The sequence below is a fragment of the Dasypus novemcinctus genome, chromosome 14 (genome assembly GCF_030445035.2).
Source record: "Dasypus novemcinctus isolate mDasNov1 chromosome 14, mDasNov1.1.hap2, whole genome shotgun sequence".
Taxonomy (NCBI): Eukaryota; Metazoa; Chordata; class Mammalia; order Cingulata; family Dasypodidae; genus Dasypus; species Dasypus novemcinctus.
Window position 1 is genome coordinate 36,881,263 of NC_080686.1, and position 24,695 is coordinate 36,905,957.

A 24,695-nucleotide genomic window follows, 5' to 3' on the forward strand; every position below is an offset into this window, starting at 1 on the left:
ATAAATAAATAAATCTTACAAAAAAACAAAAAACCCCACAAATTTGTAGTAAGTGTTGACTTAATTTTAGGAGGATATTCTTTGCCACCCTGCTTCTCCCAGTTTATTTTTATGAACCTTAGTAAGCACATAATAAGGTCTCCCAAAAATATTAGCAATCAAGCAGTGTGGTTTATTTGAATTGTATTTTGGTTAACATTAATTTATTCTGATCATTGATGAAAATGTATACCATTCATCACAGTCGCCACCAAAATACAGCTCAAAGTGAGTATTTTACTAAAAAATAAAGAGGGTACAGATGTACCTCAGTGGTTGAGTGCCTGCCTCCCCTGTATGGGATAGCAGGTTCAATCCCCAGTCCTAAAAAATTTTTTAGTGTATCCTTATTAGTCATTCTTGGATAAACCAGAAAATTAATCAAATTATAATGATCTACAATAACTTCACAGTTAAAGCCTCCTAAAGTATTAAGTTGCCCTTGGTACTAAATCTGATTACTTGATCTTTGATACAAGAAAGACCAGAGAAATATTTTAGAGTTCTAAAAGCAAGTTTGGGCTAATTTCAGGTCATTGAGGTATTTGTTCAGAATCTTGCAGAGAGTCATCCACAGTTTTCAAGGGGAAGGAGTAGATTCTTGGCATCTTGAGCCTGGGAACTCTTAAGTGGTAGCTGGGCACCCTGGGGGTTTACCAGGTTTATGGAGGTTGTTGAAAAATATTTAACCTTTTCTTACAGACACTTAACGCCATCCTTTTGACTTTCATACACTATTCTACCCTATAAATTTTACAGATGAGAAAGCTAAGAACTGAGAAGTAAGATGGTTCACCCAATTGTATTTGTAATTCTCAAAGCTTAGCATACATAAAAATCACCAGAAGGGCTTGTTAAAACAGATTGCAGGGACGTAAGCCCAGAGTTTCAGATTAACTGAAGGAATATTGAATTCCCATCCTGGGCAGTTCTGCTACATTCTCTAATAGGACAGCAAGAATCCCCCAAGTACAAGGGCAGTGCCTAGTGAAGGGAGACAGACCATTATGCTAGGCCCTTGATGTTGATGATTGTCCTTATGAACCTTTTCTTGTGAAATTGAAAAGTAGCCAAGTATTACATATTTCCTGAGTTACCTCCTGAAAGCCTCCTTGTTGTTCAAATGTGGCGTCTCTCTAAGCCAAACTCAGCATATAAACATACTACCTCACCCTGCCCCCCAGCATGGGACATGACTCCTGGGGATGAGCCTCCCTGGCACTGAGGGATTATTACCAAGCGCCAACTAGCAGTGTATCTGGAAAAAGACCTTGACAAAAAGGGGGAGGTGGTAAATACAAATGAATTTTTATGGCTAAGAGATTTCAGAGTGAATTGGGAGCTCATTCCAGAGGTTATGCTTACGCAAGTCTCAGCAGGATCTCATTGACTGCCACAGTAATAAGTGCCTCAAATAGCGGGGCTTCTGAGGCTTCTAGAGACATCCAGACACATTAAGCAGGGCAGACAACCCAGGAATTTGGCACCCTGTCAGTGGGCCTTACTTTGGAATTTATGCTTCCCAGTGTTACAGAGTTAGATTCATTTATAGTTCCCCTACACATGACTTTTCTGCCCTTTTTATATTGAACCTATAATTAGCCCTATACTTGATAAATATGTATCCCAGAGACTTAAATCTTTGGTCTATGTGCCAATTGAGTCCTGAATCTCAGCAGAGTTGAATACCTACTCTCCAGTTCATTACTCACCAGGACAACTACCAAGGATATGATGATGGACAACGCCTGTCCCAAGGAACAGAGAGTGTCTGTAACTGCAAGCAAGATAGTGCCAGCCATCTGCCCCATGGGATCTAAGCCCCCTTAAATTAGAAGCAAAGTGGGAATCACCATCCTAAAATCCTCAAGATTGGGGAATGAACAATGGACTAACATAGACTTATTGTTATTCTACTATAGACTTATTGTAATTCTAGCAATGGAAGAACTTTTATCATTGATTTGGAGGTAGTGGCCACTGGAGGTTCTCACAGGAAGGAGAGAGGAAAAAATAGGTATAATATGGAGGCATTTTCAGGACATTGAAATTGTCCTGAATGATGCTGCAATGACAGATACAGGGCATTATATATCTTGTCATAACTTACAAAATTGTGCAGGAGACAATTTAAACTATAATGTAAACTGTAATCCATACTTAGTGGCAATGCTCCAATATGTGTTCATCAATTGTAACATAAGTATCATACTAATGAGGATGTTGTCAATGTGGGAAAGTGTGTGAGGGTTAAGGAGTGGGACATATGGGTATCCCCTATATCCCCTACATTTCTTATGTAACATTTATGTAATCTAAGTATCTTTAAACATTTTTTTAAATAAAGTACATTAAAAAAAAACACTTGGTCTTAGTTGGTCCTTCTTTCAATATGCTGCTGGAATTTCTCTTTGCTAATATTTTACATAAATAATTTTATTATGTTCAAAAGTCAGGCTGGTCTGTAGTTTTTTCCCCCTTTACTATGTTCCAAGGTTTGCTATTAATGTTATACTTGCTGCATTACAAAAACTTATGATTTTCTTCCTTTTTCAGGCTCTGAAACATTTTATGTGCTGTTAGAATTATTTGATCTATTTGTTAGAATTTGTTAGAATCCCCTGTGAAATTATGAGCCTGGAGCTCTGTTTGGAGGGGAGGGTGCAAGAGAGTTAGCTCTTAATGTCATTTCTTCTATAAAGAATAATCTACTTAGGTTTTCTTTCTTCAGTTTTGGTAAATTATGCTTTCCTAGAAAATTATTCATTTACTCCAACTTTTAAAATTTGTTTGCTTAGAGTTAAACAAAGTAGTTTATTGTGATTCTTTTAATTTCCTGTTTTTTGCATTATTTGCCCTTTGTAAATTTGTTTTAAAAATATTTCCAAGTCATTCTTTTTTACTGATTAGCTTCGCTAGAGATTTATTTATCAATATTTAAAGGATTTATTACTTGTTTACTATTTTTACCATTTTCCTTTTTGTAACAGAGACACTTCTGCTTTTATGTTTTATTAATTCCTTTGTCTGCTTTCTGTTAAAGGCATTCTTTCCTTAAAATTTTTAGTCTTACTCTTAATTACTTAAAACACTTTTTTATTTTATTTTTTTTAGGAGGTACCAGGGATTGAACCCAGGACCTTGTATATGGGAAGCAGATGTTCAACCAGTGAGCCACACCTGCTCCCCTGATATGTTTTTAATGCCAAAAATGTACTCTAAACAGTTTTAGCTATATTTTTTCATTTAGAAATTTATTGAAGCATATATATATATAAACATACATAAACAATAAGTGTGTAGTAAAAGTTGTGAACTTACAAAACAAACATGCATAACATCACAAAGGGCTCTCATACATTACCTCATTACCAATACATTGCATTGTTATGAAACATTTTAAATGATGAAAGAGCATCCTCAATATATTACTACTAACCAAAGTATCTTAAATTTGGTGTATTTTCCCCTAATTCGTCCTATTTTCTAAATAGTATTGATACATGAATATACATAAACAATAAGTTAATAGTAAAATTTGTGAACTTATAAAACAAACATGCATAACATCATACTGGGGTCCCATACATCAACCCACCACTAACACCTTGCATTGTTGTGAAACATTTGTTTCAAACTATGAAATTGAAAAGATCTGTTCACTGGCATAAAGCTGTCCATCCAGGTTGAAGCACTGTACTTCAATTAGTTTATATCATAATATTCAGAACAATAAGTATATTAGTCAGCCAAAATACCAGAACTCTGTTGGCTTTCATAAAGGGTATCTGAGGTATACGCTTACAGTTACCATGCCATCAAGGGTAAGTTACTTCCCTCACCAAAGTTGGTTGTCAAGTGTTGGAGCAAGATGATGACTGTCATCCCTGCAAGGGTTCAGTCTTCCTCTTTCCTCTTAAGATTACGTGCATCCAGCTTCTTTGGATCTCAGCTGTAGGCTGGCAAAGGGCTGGGCTCTCTTCCCAGGGCTTGTTTCTTTCTGGGTTCAGAAACTCTGTTCTTTTAACAAGGTCACCTACAGACTATCAGGCTCATCTCTCTTTCTGGGGCCACAGGATTCTGTGTATCTTTTCAGTGTACCTCCTTCCGTGTGAGAGTCTGTTTTATCCCCACCAACGGAGTGGGGATTCAACCCTTGTGTGCCCTAATGACGTGATCAAATAAAAGTCCTAATCTTGATTTTAAAAAGTAAAAGTGAACCTCTGAATCTAATACAATCTAGTACACCCAGAGGAACAAACCAGTTTACAAACATAATCTGGTATCTATTTTTGGAATTCATAAACAATATCAAACTGCTACACTATGTTTAATGAGAATACTAATTATTTAGAATATACTCATAAGGTATAAAGAAAGAACTCCCTTGTGGGAAGAAAATCAGTCAAACCATGTTTTTCAAAAATGAAGAAGAAAGTGATTCTTCAAATGTCTTGTCTTTCACCTGGGTGAACCTGATGTATATTAACACAGCTTCTGCTTTGATCATATTGTATCCAAGAACTTAACATTTTTCAAATTGCATGAAACCAGCACTGACTTTCCCAGGAGACTCTCCATATCCAGATTCAAACTTGGGTGAAATTGTGAAGTCAGACTTCCTCTCATTTCCTTCTCTTTTCAAATTCCTCAAAGAGGAAAGGGATTTGACAGGTTGCTAAAATATTAGCATGAAGTCAACCAAATGGCTTAACCTTTCTAGACTGTAATTGCCCAATCTTCCAGATAACGTAAGGCAGGATCAGGTAACATTTTTGAGATTAAGACCAAGAGCTATTTATATGTATATGATATACTTTTTAAAAACATTAATTTTATTTTATAACATCAATTATATTTCTTATAAGTTCATACACTCAGATATATTTAAATGAATAAATAACTTGAATAAATATCAACATAAAAGACTCTCAGTTTGCAGAACCATGATCCAGAGTCAAATGTGTCAAATGAAATTAATTACCTTTTACATGTAGAATTTCAAGGATAGTAGATTAAACAGCATATAAATTATTATTATTATTATTTTTGGTTGATGTAGTAGCTGTTTTGTTGGTGGTAGTTACCTACTCTCCCCCCCCCCCCCCAATTAATTCATGAGTACCTTTTGGGAATACTAAAATGAAGATGTATTTTTAAGAGTATCAAGAAGGTGGTTATAGTTTTTCCCTAAGCTTACCCAAGGCTGTCTAAAGTTTGAAAGTCCACAGTTTCATGTCTGTGGTTTAAGGTCAGCATAGTGTTGTAGAAGTAATTAATGACAGTAGTCAGAAAATGTGTGCTTTTGTTACTTACTAGCTATAGGATTTTGGACTCATCTCTATTACCAAACTTTGATTCCTCAAATTATAAATTAGGGATGATGACTACCTCATACGCTACCATGAGGATCAATGAGATTGTAAAATAGTAATCTGGGATCTTTAGATGAAAAAGGGCTTACATTATGCCTTTCTTCATAAGTTATTATTAATATTAAACACCAAGGCGATACTTGATTCATTCAGTGTTTACTCCATGGTTTTATTGCTGGGAAGATGTGCTAGAGAAAGTGTTCAGTGTTTCATAGTGGGCAGACTGATGTGTACAACCACTTTCTTCCTGAGCACAGGGAAAAGAATGGAAAGGTAATGGGTGGTGGGTGTCTGAGATATGGAGAAGGAAATGGAACTAAAGTTGCTTAGTACAGGAAAAATACTAAAAACAGATTAAGTATTCAGACTTACTAATTCACAAATTTCCCTAGAACTCTCCTGATCATCATCAAAGCACTTTATTAAATACTGAATAAGATATTTTCAGTAGTGAGTTGCTAAATGTTTAACAACAAACTCCCTGGAAGAAAAAGCCATGAGATATAACATTTTCCCATTTTTGTAATGTAAATACCCCACCATGGCTAATATCAAGTTATTCACAAGATGTCACTAAACATTGACTGGCGAGGAGATGCATAATAGTTTATCCTTATACAGTAGTTCCACCATGTGGATGTAACAGACATAAATAAACTCAAAAGTATAGGTAATACTAAACACAGCAGAATTATTAGAAAGTAAAAAGCTTTCAGTATTTTTTGGCTATTTAAATGCAATTAAAAATTTATTTATTTATTTATTTATTTATTTATTTTTAGGAGGTACTGGGAATTGAACCTAGGACCTCGCACATGGGATGCAGGCACTCAATCTAAGCCACATCTGCTCCCCAGTGAGAGTTGGTTTTTTCATTTGTTTGTTTTGTTTTTGGGAGGTCCTGGGGAGTAAACCTGGGAACTTGTACATGGGAAGCAGGCACTCAACCAGTTGAGCTACATCTGCTCCCCTTAATTTTTAATAAAGTCTATGTTGAACATCCAGCACGCACAGTTCTTGAAAGTTTAACAATCAGTTCTTGTGAACCAGTATGGGCCAGTGGTGGCACATTTTATATGGTGGTGCTTTAGTCTCCCAAGCTGCTGAAAGCAAATACCATGAAATGGGTAGGGTTAAAAAGGGAAATTTATTTGCTCATGGTTTTATGGCACAGAAAATGTCCAAGTCAAGGCATCATCAAGGCGATGGCTTCCTCCCAAACACTGTCTGCCGGTGATCCTTGGCTCCTATGTCTCATGGCAAGGCACATGGCAGTGTCTGCTGGTCTCCCCCTTTTCTTCCGGATTTTGTTGAATTCAGCTTCTTGTTTCTGTGACTTTCTCTCTCTTTGTCTGAATTTCATTATCTTATAAAGGACTCCAGTAACAGGATTAAGATTTATCGTTTTTGAGGTGAGACATATCTTAACTAAAGTAGCCTCATTAAAATGTCCTACTTATAATCATTTCACACCCATAGGAATGGATTAAATTTAAGAACATATTTTTCTGGGGTGCATACAGCTTCAAACCACCACAGTTAGTAATTGCACTAGTATGGTACTAGTTATGGTCAAGGTCATCACCTCTTCTGGGAAGCCACTCTGGGTTAGGTATCTCTATATATCATAATCCTACCTTAATTTCCTAGATATCAAAGCAAGTACCATACTGTGATGAAATCTATTTCTCTTCTTTTACACTTGAATTCCCTAAGGCCAGTGACTGTGACTTTGAACTCTACATCTTGTGTATCTAGTGCTGTGCCTGGGCCATTATTTGGGACTATACCTAGACTTGGCTCCTGTCCTCCAGGACCACAGAAATGGTTGATACACAGACAATGAATAAAAATATGAATAAGGCTTTTTATGTTACCTATTGATTGGCACTTCTTTTGGGTTGGAAAACCAAAGGTATTATAGATCAGTGAAAGTAAATGTAGCAGTTTTTCTACCCTATCATAATTTTAAAAAAATCCAACTCTTTCCTTATCGCATCTGTTTAATGCTATTCTTTTAATGTTCATATTTTAAGTGGTAAAAGCAACATATATTCATTATAGAAAGATCAGACTATATGGAAAGGTGAAGAAATAAATGTGGTCCATATTTTACAAAGTTTATGTATTAGTGAGGACAGGTTAAGACAATAGCATCCAGATAAACACCAAATAACTATGGCTCTTCACACTAAAGGTTTGGAGGTTTGCAGACCAAAGTTGGTATGCTGTGGCTCTGCTCCCTACTATATTTAGGGGCTCGGTTTCCCTCTCACTTGTGGCTCTGCAATCCCTAGGATGTGGCCCCTTTCCTCATGATCCAAGTCAACATCCAGGCTCCTGACAGCAGGATGGAAGTCGGGATAAGAAGAAGGGGCAAAGGGCTGATTGTCTTGTAAGGTAGGTTCCCAGAACTTGCCTTGTGGCACGTCCATTATTCCCCATAGGCCAGAAAAGTAGTCACAAAGCTGTAGTTAGTGGCAATGGATTTGGGGAAATGTAGTATTTACTTTCCACAGCCATGTGCTCAGCTAAAATTTCTATTACCATTGGATAAGGAGTAAATAGATTTTTAAAAACAACTATCAGAATCTGCCACATTTATTTCCATAGCTAAATAATTTCTAGATTAGGAGTTAATCTCACTTTTAGGCTTTTGAAGAATATTCATAAATTTGCCTTCAGAAGACCTCTACACATTTACACTCCCATGGACACATACAAATACTTGTACTAAACACCAATGCAATAATCAGTGACTTTAGCCAATGTTTACTACATGGTTTTGCTGCTGCTTCTCAGCAGCAAGTGCTCAGTGTTTGAGATTTCTGGGCTGTATTCAGGATTCTTTCAGCTACAACTGACAGCCTATGAAGAACGTTGAATCTATTCAAATATTGATTTAGTAAAGTAAGGAGCAAGAACTGTATCAAATACACTGTAATCTGGAGTTAGAGAATTAAAAATGCGTTTTTTCTGAAGAGGAATGGGATAGGCACATAAATAGTTAGCTAAAAGAACTTTGAGTTTAAGAGTGAAGATCAAGTACAATAAGATGTCCCTTAATGCCAGTGGAGGGCTTTTTTTACAAACATTTTCTACATTCCAGCAATGTCCTAGGGGTTTTATATACAGGCTTTCATTGGATTCCCATAGCAGTCTTGTAGGTCATAGATTTTTACATATCCTTACTTTCCACATGAAGAAATGAAGGCCCAGGAAGGTGAAGTTAGGGATAGAGCTAGAATTTAAATCCTGTTCTATTTGATTTCAAACCTTTGCTTCTTCTCCTTCTACTCTGAAGAGTGAACTGATAAAAAATAAATTTGGTAAGGATCATTTGAATTAACTTAAGAATAAAACAACATTGCAAAATCTTTTAAATGTATTTAAAAAATTAACTCTCAATTGCTTGTCTATTTGTTTTATCATTTTCTCCACCAGTCTTTTATCTTGGATACAAGTCATCAGGTCTTATTCATCTTTGTACTCCCAGGGCCCAGTGCAATGACTGGGACATAACAGGTGCCCAATAAATATTTGCTGAATGAATCATACACACTCAGACACATATCATATTTATATGTTCAATGAAAGGGAAATTTTTATTAATTCACTATGATGTTAAAATTTAGGAAGTGTACAAAAATAGCTAAACTAGTATATAATTATGATTCTAACCATGGCAATAAGGAGAATGTTTATAAGGTAACTAAACTTGTGAATAATATTGAGTGCCTACAAACATGCCAGACTATTTTGAGTTTTTAACATTTTATTTACTTATTTGATTCTCACAAAAATCTTATGAGGTAAGTAAAATTATCTCCACTTCAAAAATGGGGAACGTTCCGATCCAGTAAGGCTAGGCAACTTGCCTTAGATGAAAAAGATCATGAACTCAGGTGATTTTGTTCTAAAATGTCTGTGTTCAACAACTTTCACCTCGCCGTTGTTAATTAATTGTTTACAAGGATTTTTTTTTTCCCTCATGAGTCTATAGTAACATAGTAACATCTAATGAAAATTTGGATATCCTTAACCTGTTGCTTTGTCCATCAACCGGAACTTACCTTCCTTCAAAGGCACAGCTCCTGCTGGCCCCCCAGTGGAACCCTAAGTATCTTGGGAAGAGCTTCCTCCACCACACCTACACAACCGATGAGTGATTTGCAGTTTAACGTTGTTTATTACTCACCTGGATAACCTGGGACTAATATTTTAGACTCCTTCCCTCCCCGCAAACAAGTCCGCTTGCACCGCGAGGCCCCTTCCGGGCCCCAGGCGTTCTCCCGCGCGTCCTTACGACCGCTCCCAGCTTTCTCGCCGGCGAAACTACACTTCCCAGTGGCCTGTTCGGCGACCCGGGCGCGTCTTTCCGGGAGGCATCGCGGAAACTCTAGCGTCGTGGCGCCGGGCAGGGTAGGTGGGAGAAGGAAAGGGGCGGAGAGTCGAGGCCACCAGCGCTCACGCATTCCGAAATGGCTCGGAGGCAGGACGAGCAGAGAGGGGGGACGCCTCTAATAGCGGAAGGCAAGTCGGACGCTGAGGTTAAGCTCATTCTGTACCACTGGACGCATTCCTTCAGCTCTCAAAAGGTGAGGGCAGGGCCTCCGCCCGGGGCGGCGCGGATCGGGTTTCAGCACCGGGACAGCTCCCTCTGGTTCTACCTAGGGACTCTGGAAACAAGCCTCAAAAGTCCTAACGTAGGCGCTCGCTGGAGGGCAAGGATGCGCCTAGGCCGGGAGCGGGGAGAATCGCTCTGAGATGGAAGGGCTATTACTCAGGCACTGTCACTCATCAAATGCGACCAAAAAAAAAAAAAAAAAAGGATAGAAGCGGTCACAGAAGAACACGCAGCGAATGGACACAGAGAACAGACAACTGGGGGAGGGGGGGAAGGGGAGAGAGAGAGAGAGAGAGAGAGAAAGCACCGTTTTCATTATTTGAGCTAGAGGTCTTGCCCCCTGGGCCTTCGAGAGTGAGTCAGAAGGAAGCGCCTTCGCTGCCACCACATAATCTGCGGTTCCTCCGTTTACTTCTTCTTGTTCCCATTCACTCTTTTCAACAAGGCCTAACATGTCTATATTTAAGGGTCTTGTCAGGGGAGGACACATAATTAGGTTTAGGACACAAAGAAAGTGGTAGTGGGCGGTGTGTGGGTGGGGACGGAAGCTGCGTAGACGTAGACAGAATCATTTTCATTACTTGTTTTGTTATCCTTTTCGTTTTATAAGAATAAGACTCTAGAGTTTATCTCATTTCTTAATTCCGGAAATAGGAATAGTTTAAAAGAATATTGAAAATATTAACCCAGGAAAAGCCGAAAGAGTGCTTTTGCAGTATCCAGGGAAGTCATTTAATTGAAGACGAACATGTGATCGTAGTAACCAGTGTGAACTCTTACAGGTGCGCTTGGTAATTGCTGAAAAGGCATTGAAGTGCGAGGAACATGATGTAAGTCTGCCCTTGAGTGAGCACAATGAGCCTTGGTTTATGCGTTTGAACTCAACTGGAGAAGTGCCTGTCCTTATCCACGGGGAAAACATTATTTGTGAGGCTACTCAGATCATTGATTATCTTGAACAGACTTTCCTGGATGGTAATGTTAAGGCTATTTGTGATTTCTTGGATTTACTTTCAACCCAAATATATGTGCTTACTTGCTTGCTTTCTTCCTTCCTCCCCTGTTCTCTCCCTTCCTTGTTGGTTTCATGATGGTGATTTAGTGATTAAAAACCTTTTCCATTTCCATAAGCGTACAAATATAAGATAGGTCAATAAGAAATTTCAATTAAGATGGTGTAATTCCATTAAAAAGAATTTCATGTAAACTACAAATTTTAATGTTGAAACTCTTCTTTTACATACACTTGAAAAAACAAAACAAAACCTGCAGGTGTCTGGGGTTTCTGTTGGTAATTTATTAACTTTGAAGCCAAATTTGTAATATTACTTCTAAATGTACACGATTAAAATAATTACCAAATTGGTTACCAAAATGGTTATCATTTCCCTCAGAGGTTCCACCATTGAAAGAATAAGAGGAAAAAGATGACTAAATTTTAGACAAGGGAGAATAAAATCAAATATTGGTATACTTTGAATTCTTTGCTCTTGTTACTTCTGTGTACTTTGAAGTTTGTATCTTTTCTAAGGAATGAGAGGACTTAAAATTGTATAGTGCTTTTAAATAATCATTTATTGACAGCCTGTTATGTGTCACTCATCTTTATAAATTATATTCCAACCAATCTTCCAGAGCAATTTGAGTCAGGCAGGGTAGATAAATTTTTCCTATTTTGTACACGAGGAAAGAGAAAGAGAGGTTGCCCAAGGAAATATAGCTATTTTATGGCAGAGTAGAGCTGAAATGCAAGGTTTTCATCTCCAAAGCCTCTATAGTACACTGGCTGCCTCTCATAATCATTGTCATTTATACATTGACTCACTTTTTCCTAATGACAAAGTTTTGAGGTAAACTGTAGCTTCAATGATTTGCCCAAGATTATACAAATTATCATTGGCAGAGCTAAGAGCAGAACACACTGCTCCCTAGCTTTCAGCTAAGTAATCTTGATGTCACATTAGTCTTTTTTCTCGGTTCTCATATCATACCGTTTTAACTCTTCAATACTTGTGTTCTTGCCCAGTAAACTCCATGGTACTAGAGGGCAGGGACTAAGAACTGATTATGTATTTTTCCCCAATTTAGTCTTGTGCCTGCACATAGTGCTCAAATAGTTTGATATGAATGAATGACTGCGTTAAAAAAATTAAATCAAAACCAAGTGGATGATCACATTCTTACAGTTCTGAAAGAGGATTGTTTAGAAAGTTCTAATTAGGCTTTTCAGAAGCTGTGTTGACATCCACTTATTCTTTATCCGCCGTAAGTTGTGTTGATGTTACTTGATCAGGATAAAGCCATAATGTAACCCCAAATTATTGGAAGCTAATTTAGAAAGGAAGTTAATAGGTAAAAAAAAAAATAGTCTGACATACATGGAAGGAAAATTCCACTATGAAATATAAATGGGGGGGGGGGACAGAGAACTAGATTAGCAATGGGCTACTCCTATACCAAGTTTTAGAATATAGTTCCTGAGGTTTCTGATTGGAGGTTGTTATTAAATGTGGTCATTGATCTAAAGCACAGAGTATAATGAATTGTTTCCTACTTCACTATTACTTGCTGTCCCTTATAAGTTTATATGCTGAGGACTTTACTGAAAATGGTGGCTAACTAATAGAAGATGATTTTTCTCAACCTTGAGCTTTTTGGAAATGGATAAGTCTGTTTAATTGTATTTCTTGAGTGAAGTGATTATAATAATGGTGCATAATAAAATAATTTAATAAGAATTCTATTTTAGATAATCAAAAACTTTAAGAAGATACGAATAAATGGAAAATCATATTTAAATCTTTTGGTAGCATTACCTGAACTACTACTCCCTCTCCCCATTCCCCCACTCCCTTCTCCTTCCCTTCTTTTTACATTTTTCTCTAGTAAGCAATCAGTGGTATAAAATATGTTTTACAACACAGTAATATTAATTCTATTAGGGTATTAATTTACAACACAGTAATATTAAGTCTATTAGGGTTTCTTAAATTTTCTTAGGCTTTCCCCTTTGCTTTGACTATATAATAATAACAACACTGAAATATATTCTGAGTCCTGCTAAGTTAACTTTAAATAACCAAACAAGGGAAATACTAAGTTCTTATTACTATTTATTTACACAGAGGAGAAGGCACTGTGGGCTAAATGATTGGATGGGAATATAGAAACTGTGAACTTTAATTTTGTTTGTGCCATTGAAATAAGTACACAATCAGGGGTTCTAGTGTTTAGTCAGATGCTGCCTCAAACTTTTATATCCCTGGTGACTCAAATTCTCTGTTTGTCCTTTTGGATTATGTGATCTTATTTTAGTAATGGCAAAGAAAAAGTGAGTCTGATCAACTCCTATTTCACTCTTTTCTCTATCCCAGGAAAGCAGCTTTTCAACTGGAAAGGGTTAAAAAAAAAATTAAGATTAAAGGACCTTGAAACCAATTCATTATCTAATTAGTTATATAAATGAAGGGAACTCTAGTCTACTTCAGCCCAGATGAAATTTTTCTTAGAGTATTGATATAAAAAAAAAAAACCCCACATGCATTCTTTTATTTTTTAAAAGATTTATTTTATTTATCTCTACCACCCATTGTTGTTTGGGCTCGCTGTTTACTCTCTGTTTATATTTGTTGTGTGCTCATCTTATTTTTAGAAGGCCCTGGAACTGATCCTGGGACCTCTCATGTGGGAGGGAGATCTCCATTGGGGTGAGCCACCTCCGCTTCCCAAATAGTGTGTCTCTCATTGTATCTCGTGCTTACATCATCTTGTTGCATCAGCTTGCTGCACCAGCCCATTGTGTCAGTTCGCTGTCTTGCTTATCTTCTTTAGGAGGCACCAGGAACTGAATCTGGGACCTCCCATGTGGTAGGCAGGCACACAACTTCTTGACCCATATCTGTTTCCTCATGTATTCTTAATTATCTTTAAGATACTTTGCTTTTACTTTGAGAACTCATGAGATTAGGAAGAGAGCCAGACAAGAAATAAATATGTGAATTTTGCTTTTAAAATCAGCTGCATTAATGAAGGATGGGATCTCACTTGATATTGTTACCCCATAAAGGCCAATAATAAAATGAAAGGCTAGTACGATCCTATTCTTTTTAAAAGAATAGGTCCATTTGCTAGAATAAAATTTTAAAAAAATCCATGGAACTGAAAAACACGAACAGTGAACCCTAACTTAAACCATGGACTATAATTTACAGTATAATTATAAAAAATGTACTTTCATCAATTGTAACAAATGTAACTCCCCAATGCAAGGTGTTAATAATAGGGTAGTATATGGGAAGTTTTGTGTTGTATGCCTGATTATTCTGTGAACCCACAACTTCTCTAATAAAAAAAAATAGGTTCTATCTAGAACAGGGCAAGTTGTATCCCTCTGCATTTTAAGCTGATCAGAACATGTGGCATTTTGTCTAGTTATGGATGGAACTTTAAGGAACATAGCAAGTTTAGAATGATAATAAGTGAATGGATTTTATGAGGCATTTAGTCATCCAATGGATATGATAGGAGACTTTACATTTAACCATTCACCTGAAGAACAGAATGTTGTGAACTGGTATTATCGGTTTTGCTATTTGCTATTCCTTATTAGTCTATAAGCTGGTGATGACTTGCTGACTGGATGACTATTTCTCAACCTTTCTGTGTATCAGTATTTACATATTTACATCATTGTCCTTTTGGGATAAGTCTACCAAATAACTGGTAGTTTGGGGACAGAAATTTGATAGCCAAGATAATTCCTTGCAAGACAGCCTAAAAATGTATTTAAGTTGGTTGACGGCTGTCTCTGATTTTTTAAAAGCAGTCACATGGGTTTGGTGTAGACAACTGTGATATTCCTGAGGGTAGAACTTGGATCACAGAAGGGATTTAGAAGCACTCTGTTATGGCTGCTTAACCAAGAGGTGGGCTGGTTTATGAAACAGAGAGCTGTCCATTCATTCTTTCAGGAACCATGTATTAAGTATTAATTAGGTGCAAGGCCCTGGAACACTTCAAAGACCCCAAGTCATTTAGAAGTTTAATAAGTTTCATAGATAATTTATTTCTATTAACGTAATAATAATGTGAAAACTGTCCTTCATATATGCGTATGTTGTTATTACTATTCAGCTGTACAGACTCCTTTTCGTGTATGTAGAAACTTTTTCTGCCTGGACATCTGATGAGGAATAGTTACATAGGAATTTGCTTATTCAAAGGACATTGTCAAGAAAGTGAATAGATAACTTACAGAATGGGAGAAAATAATTGCTAACAATATATTTTATAAGATTTTAATATCCAGAATATAAAGAACTATTACAACTAAATAACAAATAACCCAATTACAAAATAGATTTAAACAGACATTTCTATGAAGAAGATATGCAGAATGCTTTTATTATTTCTTTCTTTTTTTTTTTTTTTTACGTCTTTTGGTTTCTCTTGTTTTGTTTATCATGTCGTTATGTCTTTTGCCTTATGTCTGTCTGCCTGTTTCTAATTTGCTGCCTAAATTTATGTGCAGTACAGGACCTGCTTTGTCCCCTACTCAGTTCTAGAAAAATCGGGTCTTATGCCTGAACTCTAGTCACCAAGATTGGCTTCCACACTTGCCATCCCTAGATCCCCATTTTGGGGCCTCTTGTCATTGCCTGCTTTTTAAACCTCCCTGATTCCCTAATTCCCTGTCCTGCTCCTGTAAGTCTTATATTATTTTCCCAGTCTTGATTGAGGTGGAATGCTAAGAAAGGATTCTCTCTCTCTTCTCTTTCTTTATCTCTTTTTAGCATTATAACAGAAGTGCTCTATGGAGGATAGGAAAATAAAATAGTATGTGATTGAGAGAAAAGATCTCTTGCATAATTTGAAGGAAATGTCCAAATGTCTTTTGAAACAGAATCAGTGCTCTGTTGTCTCCTGTGTGAAGAGGGTAGCAGCACATTGCACATGAGATACTGGACAGGTTGATTTGAAGAGTGAGAGGAGAGAAAGTGATAAGAGAGGAGAACTTGGGCTCAGTGGGTGTCTGTGTTCTGTCTGACAAAGTGTTTCAGGAAATAACTATATAGACATGATACATTGAGTAGAAGAAAATTATTGTCATCGATTTAAGCATTTGTCCTCCTTGAAAAATATTTCATTGGCCAGATGGAACTTCCCCAGAAAGCAACTAGGCCCTTATTTTTCCTGCTTTCCCAGGAAGGACGTGACAAACTCTTTTGAGACCAACTCCAGTGCCTGGTACCAAGAAGCAGCCAGAGCCAGTAGCCATAAATTTAGCCATTTAGAGAGTATTTTTAAATGTTGTTCCATTTATGATAGAAGCAGGGCTTATTAATCTGAGGTCATTGGACTCTTAAAGCAGTGGCTCAAACGTTTTGGTCTCAGGTCCCTTTTGAAGTCTTAAAAATTATTGAGGACACCAGAGTTTTTGTTTATGTGGGTCATATCTATCAATATTTACTATATTAGAAATTAAGACTGAGAAAATTTTAAAACACAGCATTATGTCATTGGCTATCAGAGTAATGAAGTCATCTCATGTGGTGTAACTTCTGGAAAAATCCACTGTACACTCAAGAGAGAATGAAAGTGAAAAATGCAGTTAACAGCTTAGTGTTATTATAAAAATAGTTTTGACTTGGTGGAACCCCTGGAAAAATCTTGGGGGAAACCTAGGGATCCTCAGAGCCTACTTTTGAGAACTTTTGCCCTAAAGGGCCTATGTATCGAATTCAGGAGATTTGAGATCTTGGATGTGGGAAAAATTGCTTCTTTATTTTTACTAATTTCTAACAAATTTATCATTTCCATCCATTACCAATGTAGGCACGATGCACAGCATTATTTATTTATTTTTGTAAAAGATTTATTTTTTATTTATTTCTCTCCCCTACCTCCTTCCCCCGTTGTCTACTCTTTGTGTCCATTTGCTGTGTGTTCTTCTGTGTCTGCTTGCATTCTTGTCAGCGGCACCGGGAATCTGTGTCTCTTTTGGTTGCATCATCTTGCTGCGTCAACTCTCCTTGTATGTGGCGCCACTCCTGGACAGGCTGCGCTTTTTTTTTCCTTGTGGGGTGGCTCTCCTTACGGGGCACACTCCTTGTGCGTTGGGCTCCCCTACGTAGGGGACACCCCTGTGTGGAAGGGCACTCCTTGCACACATAAGCACTGTGCATGGGCCAGCTCCCCACGTGGGTCAGGAGGCCCAGGATTTGAACCCTGGACTTCCCATGTGGTAGGCAGATGCTCCATCAGTTGAGCCAAATCTGCTTCCCAATGCACAGCATTATTAGGAGTGCTGTGACTTTGATAGAAATCCCAGATATGTTCATAGCATATTAAGTTATTGCAGATTTCTTGAAATATAATTTATGCTTATCACTATTTTGAAGTTATGATAGTTATTAGACTTGTTGCTGGATCTTGTTAATGTATTAATACAGAAACACTTTTGTTTGTATTTTATAGTTTAAAGGTATTTTAATAGCAAGATTTTAATATGATGTTTCCTTTTTAATTCTCTGACTTACATTTTATGAATTTGAAAACCTTATTTTGAGGAGGAATTCAGTTACCACACTTCCAAAGAGGTCACTGGCACAAAATAGGTTAAGAAATTTTTATAATTTCAAGGACCTTTAGAAGGCTTCCAGTCTATCTGTCCTTATGGAAATGTCTCCTGTGTATTCATCAGGTCCTGATGATATTATTGACGTCCTGAAAGGTCAATCTGAGGAGCTGTTAGATCAGTGATGTTGAAAGGCTTGCTGCCACATAGATTCCTTCCATGCCTCCTCTCCATAGAGGGTGAGCAATGAAGCCACTGTTAAGAGCAGTAGGTCTGATTTTCACTCTTCGTTATTCTAATTCTATCTTCAGAATTGGATTGCTTGACAGGAAATTAGTTATTTGGTTTGGGAATATTCTATCATCTTTTTTCTTAGAGAGTCAGAAATAGCCTGCTGGCTTAAAAAGCCTGTTCTCTTTGGTCTGGTATTATGATATCTTGCCTTACATGCTGTGTTGGGAGCAACCAACTTTGAATTATCAACTTTATGAATGAATGTGGGATGCTAAAAGCTTTCTAAATTACATAAATAACTAAATCATGAAAGAAATGAGTGAAGAAAACTGAGGCTGCTCTTTTCTTTAGTTGGAATATGCTAGTTGACATTTTTTAGGGACAGTTTGAAAGCCAGAGGTAGAAAATGACCTTGGGATCTTGGGAGAACTTCTTAATCTCTCTGTATCAGTGTTTTAATAACTACTAGAGAGCTTCTCTGGCTCACATATTCTATGATAAGTGGAAATTTGGGGATATAGTAATTAAAATATATAGTTTATATTAGGCAGTGGGGCTTCAACAGAGAATAATACATGGTCCCTGCCCTCAAGGAGTCTACAGCCTAGATTTTAACCAGCAAATGAGGATTTATATAAAACCAACTTTCCAGAAATAAATTTTGAGAAATTCCTGGGGAGAGTGCAACTGAAGTATTTGAACAAAGGCCTTTCCTATTCCACAAAGATTGCCATTTTGTGTTCATATAACATCAACGCAGTCATTCTTGGTATTGATTGGAAACCCAGAAAGGAGTGGATTCTGATCATCTTCTCATAGTGAGTCTTCATTCATTCAACTAACCCTAACTGAGGGCTTCAAATGTGTGAGGCACTGTCCTAGATATTGAGTCATAGGTTCCTTGCCCTGCAGGGGATGTTGGGGAAAAATGATACAAACTATTAATTATAGGGCATAAGGGCTATAATGGAGTATGTACCAGGTAAATGGGTGTACAGAGGAAGGCACAGCTGACCCAATCAGACGCTGGTAGTTGTAGGAGGTGAGTGAATATTCTATAGAAAGGGTAGCATACATAATTTTGTTTTTAAGGGATAAACACCATTTTGCAAGGTGGAAAAATGAGAGAATGCCATTGTAATCATGGTTTGGGATCTGGTCTGGTGGATTAGGACATTTCACATTTTGAATGTTTGGGCTAGGGAGACATTATCATCCTTTAAATGCCCTGATAAAATGTTGAAAATGTTGATGATGAGAGTCTTGAGTTTTTTGTTTTTGTTTTTAGATGTAACATCTCATTTGTAACTCTTCAAAACATGCATGTCTATATGTTTCTGTGTGTATTTTAGAAAAAACACCTAGGTTAATGCCTGAGAAAGAAAGCATGTATTACCCACGGGTACAACATTACCGAGAGCTGCTTGACTCCTTGCCCATGGATGCCTATACGCATGGTTGCATTTTACATCCTGAGCTAACAGTGGACTCCATGATCCCAGCCTATGCAACAACAAGGATTCGCAGTATGTAATGGAATTCTGTTTTTCATGTTTCTTATAATTCATTTTTTTTTTTTTAAGATTTTTATTTATTTAATCCCCCCCGCCCCGGTTGTCTGTTCTCTGTGTCTATTTGCTGCGTCTTGTTTCTTTGTCCGCTTCTGTTGTCATCAGCAGCACGGGAAGTGTGGGCAGCGCCATTCCTGGGCAGGCTGCACTTTCTTTCACGCTGGGTGGCTCTCCTTATGGGGCACACTCCTTGCGCGTGGGGCTCCCCTATGCGGGGGACACCCCTGCTTGGCAGGGCACTCCCTGCGCGCATCAGCACTGTGCATGGGCCAGCTCCACACGGGTCAAGGAGGCCCGGGGTTTGAACCACGGACCTCCCATGTGGTAGACAGACGCCCTAACCACTGGGCCAAGTCCGTTTCCCTTATAATTAATTTTTGAGACCTAGCAAATCTCAGTCATTGAGGGAAGCCTGGGAATATGGTTGTTGACTTTCTTTCGTGGACACAGATCTTATAGATTGATAAATGCACCAGTCTGATTATTCTGTGCCTTCAACTGTTTGCCTGGACATTTACTGTCCATAGATTCTGATTTTCCAGGTCTTGGCCTTGAGGGCCAAGTTTGGACAAAACTCAAAAGAAGATTGGCCCTTAGAAAAGTAAGGAGCATGCTATAATGACAGATGAACTGGGCATCAGGAAAGCGGGATCTGCTTGGGATAATGGGCAATTGAGTTATCATTGCTAGTCTTTAATTTTCATTTCAGTTTTGCAAAGTAGCTGGACTACAAGGGTGTCTAAGCATTCTTCCACACTAAGTTCAGTAATTAAAGATTTATTGAGAGTGATTTTGATGTCTAGCCCTTTCCCTTCCTCCTGTCATGAGGATAGATTAGGTCAGTGCATGAAATTGGAGCAGAAGGAGCAGTGCTCTATGGCATAGGGAATTGGAGATAGTAAGAGAAAGGATTGTGACAGTGATCAGACTTTGGGGGTGTCTGACTAAGAATGCAAGTTCTTGGTTAAATGGCAGCTTATGTAGAGCCAGAGTTCTGGACTATATGTACAATATATGCAATCTTATTATATCTAATGTGATTAGGAAGAGCAATAGTTTACACAGTGCTTTGCAATTAAAAGGCATTTTTAAAGGACATATGTATGTAAAAAATTTAGTCTTCATAACATCTCATTAAAATCTTATGATACTTGCCTGGTGTCTGCTCTTGAGCTCATACTCTTAACTGCATGGCCTACCTTCTCTCTGCTTCTCATATTGAAGGGAGAAAATTATTTTTTATCTCAAAAATGTTTTTATTATCAGGCCAAATTGGTAACACAGAGTCTGAACTGAAGAAACTTGCTGAAGAAAATCCAGACTTACAAGAGGCATACATCGCAAAACAGAAGCGTCTTAAAGTAAGTAAACTAGGCTGTCCTCAATGACATCAACTATATTAAGTATTCTACTTTTTGTAAAGTATCACTATTTCTGGAACATCTTCCCTCAAGCATCATAATTCACCAGTACATGTTACCTTTGGTTTTCAGCCACTTTTAGGATTCGATTTGAGATTTGATATTCAAATCTGATAATGGTTGTTTAAAAAGCAGATATCGCGCATGCCGTTTGCCAAGGAAAGTTATGCAATGTAAAAGGAAGTGTATTGGTTTCCTAAGTTGCCGTTACAAAGTACCACAAACTGTGGGGCTTAAAATAACAGAAATTTACTCTCACAGTTCTGGAGGCCAGAAGTTCAAAATCAAGATGTCAGCAGGGTTGGGTCCTTCTGGAGGCTCTGAGGGAGAATTGGTTCCATGCCTCTCTCCCAGCTTCTGGTGGTTGCCAGCAATGCTCAGTGTTCCCTGGTTTGAATGTACATCAGTTTCTTCCATCTCTGCTTCTGTCTCGACATGGTGTTCTTCTCTTTCTGTGTTTTCCTCTTGTCTCTGTGCATGAATTTCCTTTTACTTATCAGGATTGGATCCAATCCTATTGGATTTAGCACCCAACTTAATCCAGTATAACCTTATTTATTTATTTTTTTTAAGGATACAAATATATTCTTTAATTAGTTACTTATTTATAAATGTAGTAAAAGGAGGAGGCAGGCATAAAAAATAGACTTCTTTGAACGTATATATATTTTGTTTGTAAGTTTGACTGCAAAATCTTGATAATTAATATAATTATTAAAATTTAAGTGTTAAGAACTCTTAAGTATTAAAAGATTTGTTCCTTTTATGCCTACAGAATTTGTTCTGTAGAGACAGAAAAATTGAACTCAGCATGTATTGAATTGGCGCTATAACCGGGCAGAAAACTATTTCAAGTGACTTTAAATCACAGCAGTGTGTCTATATATTCCCAGTGGGACATATCTAAGGATGCAAAGACCTGCCAAAAAAAAATCTTAAACTGTTCAGTAATCATTTTATTGGTGCTATGTTAGTGATATTATAGTTCAAAGCAAATTCATAAATGTTTTGATGTCTTTGAGAACAAAGGAATAACATGTAAGATTGATAAAATTAAGTACAAATCTTATAGTTCTGGATTTTAATTGAAAATATCAGTGTAAACTCATCATGTATAGTACCTTGAAATATTTATGAATTTCCTAGCTCTGTCTATTAGAAAAATCTAAAACCAGTAACAAACCCAGTAGCAATAAGCATCCTCAGAAGCCAGAGTGCAGACTTAAGAAACCATTTTCTATTGGGGAAAAATAATAACATTACTTGGAGAAATTGCTGATTCCAGATTTGGGGCAAGAGATGGCAAGAGGAGCCTGAGACATCTTGTCAAACCAGATAACAAGGAGCTAGCAAAAACTACTGTGGTTGTATTAAAAAGACCAAGGTGGTAATTTGAAGATGCTACCATTGGCTAAAGAGGGAACAATTTGAACTTAATGAAAAACAAAACACATGCAATATGTATAATAATGCTTACAAATTTTTAAAAGACGAATCAGTCACATTTTCAGAATGATTTCTTGGTTTTGAAATTTGGTACAATAAACAGAAGGGAACAAACATTTATTCTGCCTTTCTATATACTATATGTACCTCAAGAAAAACAATTAATGAAAGAAAGTTTCCCTTTATAGAAGAATTTCAGCTAATTCTGAAGAGAAAAGGATAGAATTAGAATATTACAATTCTGTGACCCTAATGAATTAATGAATCTAGGCAATAGTCATTAATAGTTAGTAATATCACAAAAAGAGAGAAACCAGGCATAATGTGCTTCTTTTTTTTTTAAAAGATTTATTTTTTATTTATTTCTCTCCCCTCTCCCCCCTGCCCCATTGTCTGCTCTCTCTGTCCATTCACTGTGTGTTCTTCTGTGTCCACTTGCATTCGTCAGCGGCACCAGGAATCTGTGTCTCTTTGTTGTGTCACCTTGCTGCATCAGCTCTCCATGTGTGCAGCGCCACTCCTGGGCCATCTGTGCTTTTTTGGCATGGGGCGGCTCTCCTTGCAGGGGCACACTCCTTGCACATGGGGCTCCCCTACATGGGGGACACCCCTGCGTGACATGGCACTCCTTGCATGCATCAGTACTGCTCATGCACCAGCCCACCCCACGGGTCAGGAGGCCCTGGGTTTGAACCTGGACCTCCCATATGGTAGGCGCATGCTCTATCAGTTGAGCCAAATCCACTTCCCAATGTGCTTCTGAAAAGAAGCACACACCACTGTCTCTGGAGTCACCTACTGATAAAAGCAACACCAAGTGTGATGAAACTTATAGTTCCAACTACCAATTTAATGTATAAAAAAACAGAAAAACGTGATACCACCACAGTAATTGGTTGCAAAATCCAGACTGTAGAATATTCTACTGGATAAGCCATCAGTTTCTCCAAATTAACTGCAGTGAATGATAAAGATGGGGGGGGGGGATCTTATAGATTAAATGGGATGTTAGAGCCATATCATCAATTTCAGTGTATGGACTTGATTGGATCCTGGTTTGAATAAACAAATTGTGAAAATAATTTATAAATCACTCAGGAAATTTGAATGCTGACTAGAAAATTATTGTAAGTTTTTAGCTGTGATAACGATATTGGAGTTTTATCTTTTAAAAACATCTTGATATTTTAAAGAACTGTCTAAAATATTCATGAAATGGTGGGATGTCTAGGATTTACTCCAAAATAAGATTTTTTTCAGAAGGAGAGTAGTGGGGCAAGGTATAAATGAAACATACTATTGAGTTAATAATTTTTGAAGCTAGATGATGGACACATGGGGATTAGTTACATTATTCTGTCTACTTATTTAAAAGTGTAAAATTTTCCATAAGAGAAGTTTGGTTTTTTCCCTAGACTGAAACTGAAATAGAAGGCATGCACAAAAAAAAACCTTGGCTCGCAGAAAAAGTAGCATTAGAGAAAAAAGTATAGTCCTAAGTGTTCCTATTAGTTATGATCTTAATGCTTTTATGAAAAAGAAAGAAAAGCTGAGAATGAAGCCATAAGCATACAGTTTAAGTTAGAAAATTAACAATAGAATTATTCCTCCAAGAGTTAAAGAAAGAGTGTAGTAAAGAACAAAAATTATTAAAAATAAAGAATCAACAGTTGGTTCTTTGGACAGACTAATAAAACTAACAAACCTCTGGTGAAATTGTTCAATAAAAAGAAAGAGAAAGTACAAATAAACAATATTAAAACTGAAAAGGGGGTATATAGCACAAACATATACAAGAAGAGATTTCAGAGAATTAGAATACTGTGAAGACTTTTATGTGAATACATTTGAAAACTTATATGTAATAGTACACATCCTTGAAAAATCTAACTTTGCAAAGCTAACACAGAATAGAAAGTGCAAATTGGTAGCACAACATTGTGAATGTAATTAACAATACCAAAATATATATCTGGATGTGACTGAAAGGGGAAATGCTAGGCTGTATATATGGTCCTAGAATAAAATTTAAAAAAAAAATCCATTGAATTGTAAAAAATATAATATTATACAATTATTAGAACTTAGTGAACCCTAAATTAAACCATGGACTATAATATATTATATATATTATATAATATAATAGCACACTTATGAAAATGTGCTTTCATCAGTTGTAACAAATGTACCACACCAACACAAAGCACTAACAATAAGGTGGTACATGGGAATCCTGAATTTTATGCATGATTGTTCTGTAAACCCATAGCTTCTTTAATAATAGAAAAAGAACAAAAAGAAAAGAAAGAAAAAAATGACTTAGTGGTTGATTTGTTTTTTCCTCACTTAGAAACAACAAGCTCAGATAATTTTTTGAGTTGAGTTCACTAGACTTTCAAATAACAT

General features: G+C 37.0%; 1 protein-coding gene across 3 annotated transcripts in view; it reads left to right on the plus strand.

Annotated features, from left to right (window-relative positions):
• Nucleotides 1–24,695, plus strand: part of GDAP1 (ganglioside induced differentiation associated protein 1) — a 62,274-nt gene that overhangs the window by 27,565 nt on the left and 10,014 nt on the right. Inside the window, exons 1-4 of one of the 3 annotated variants that reach the window (XM_058275659.2) lie at nucleotides 9,769–10,012; nucleotides 10,824–11,016; nucleotides 19,204–19,377; nucleotides 20,689–20,783. In XM_058275659.2, coding sequence (XP_058131642.1) covers nucleotides 9,896–10,012; nucleotides 10,824–11,016; nucleotides 19,204–19,377; nucleotides 20,689–20,783 — 579 coding nt within the window. In that variant the 5' untranslated portion in view covers nucleotides 9,769–9,895. Of the gene's footprint in view, nucleotides 1–9,768; nucleotides 10,013–10,823; nucleotides 11,017–19,203; nucleotides 19,378–20,688; nucleotides 20,784–24,695 lie in introns of those variants that run through there. The other 2 variants (XM_071207885.1, XM_058275660.1) reach the window with 2 other exon arrangements.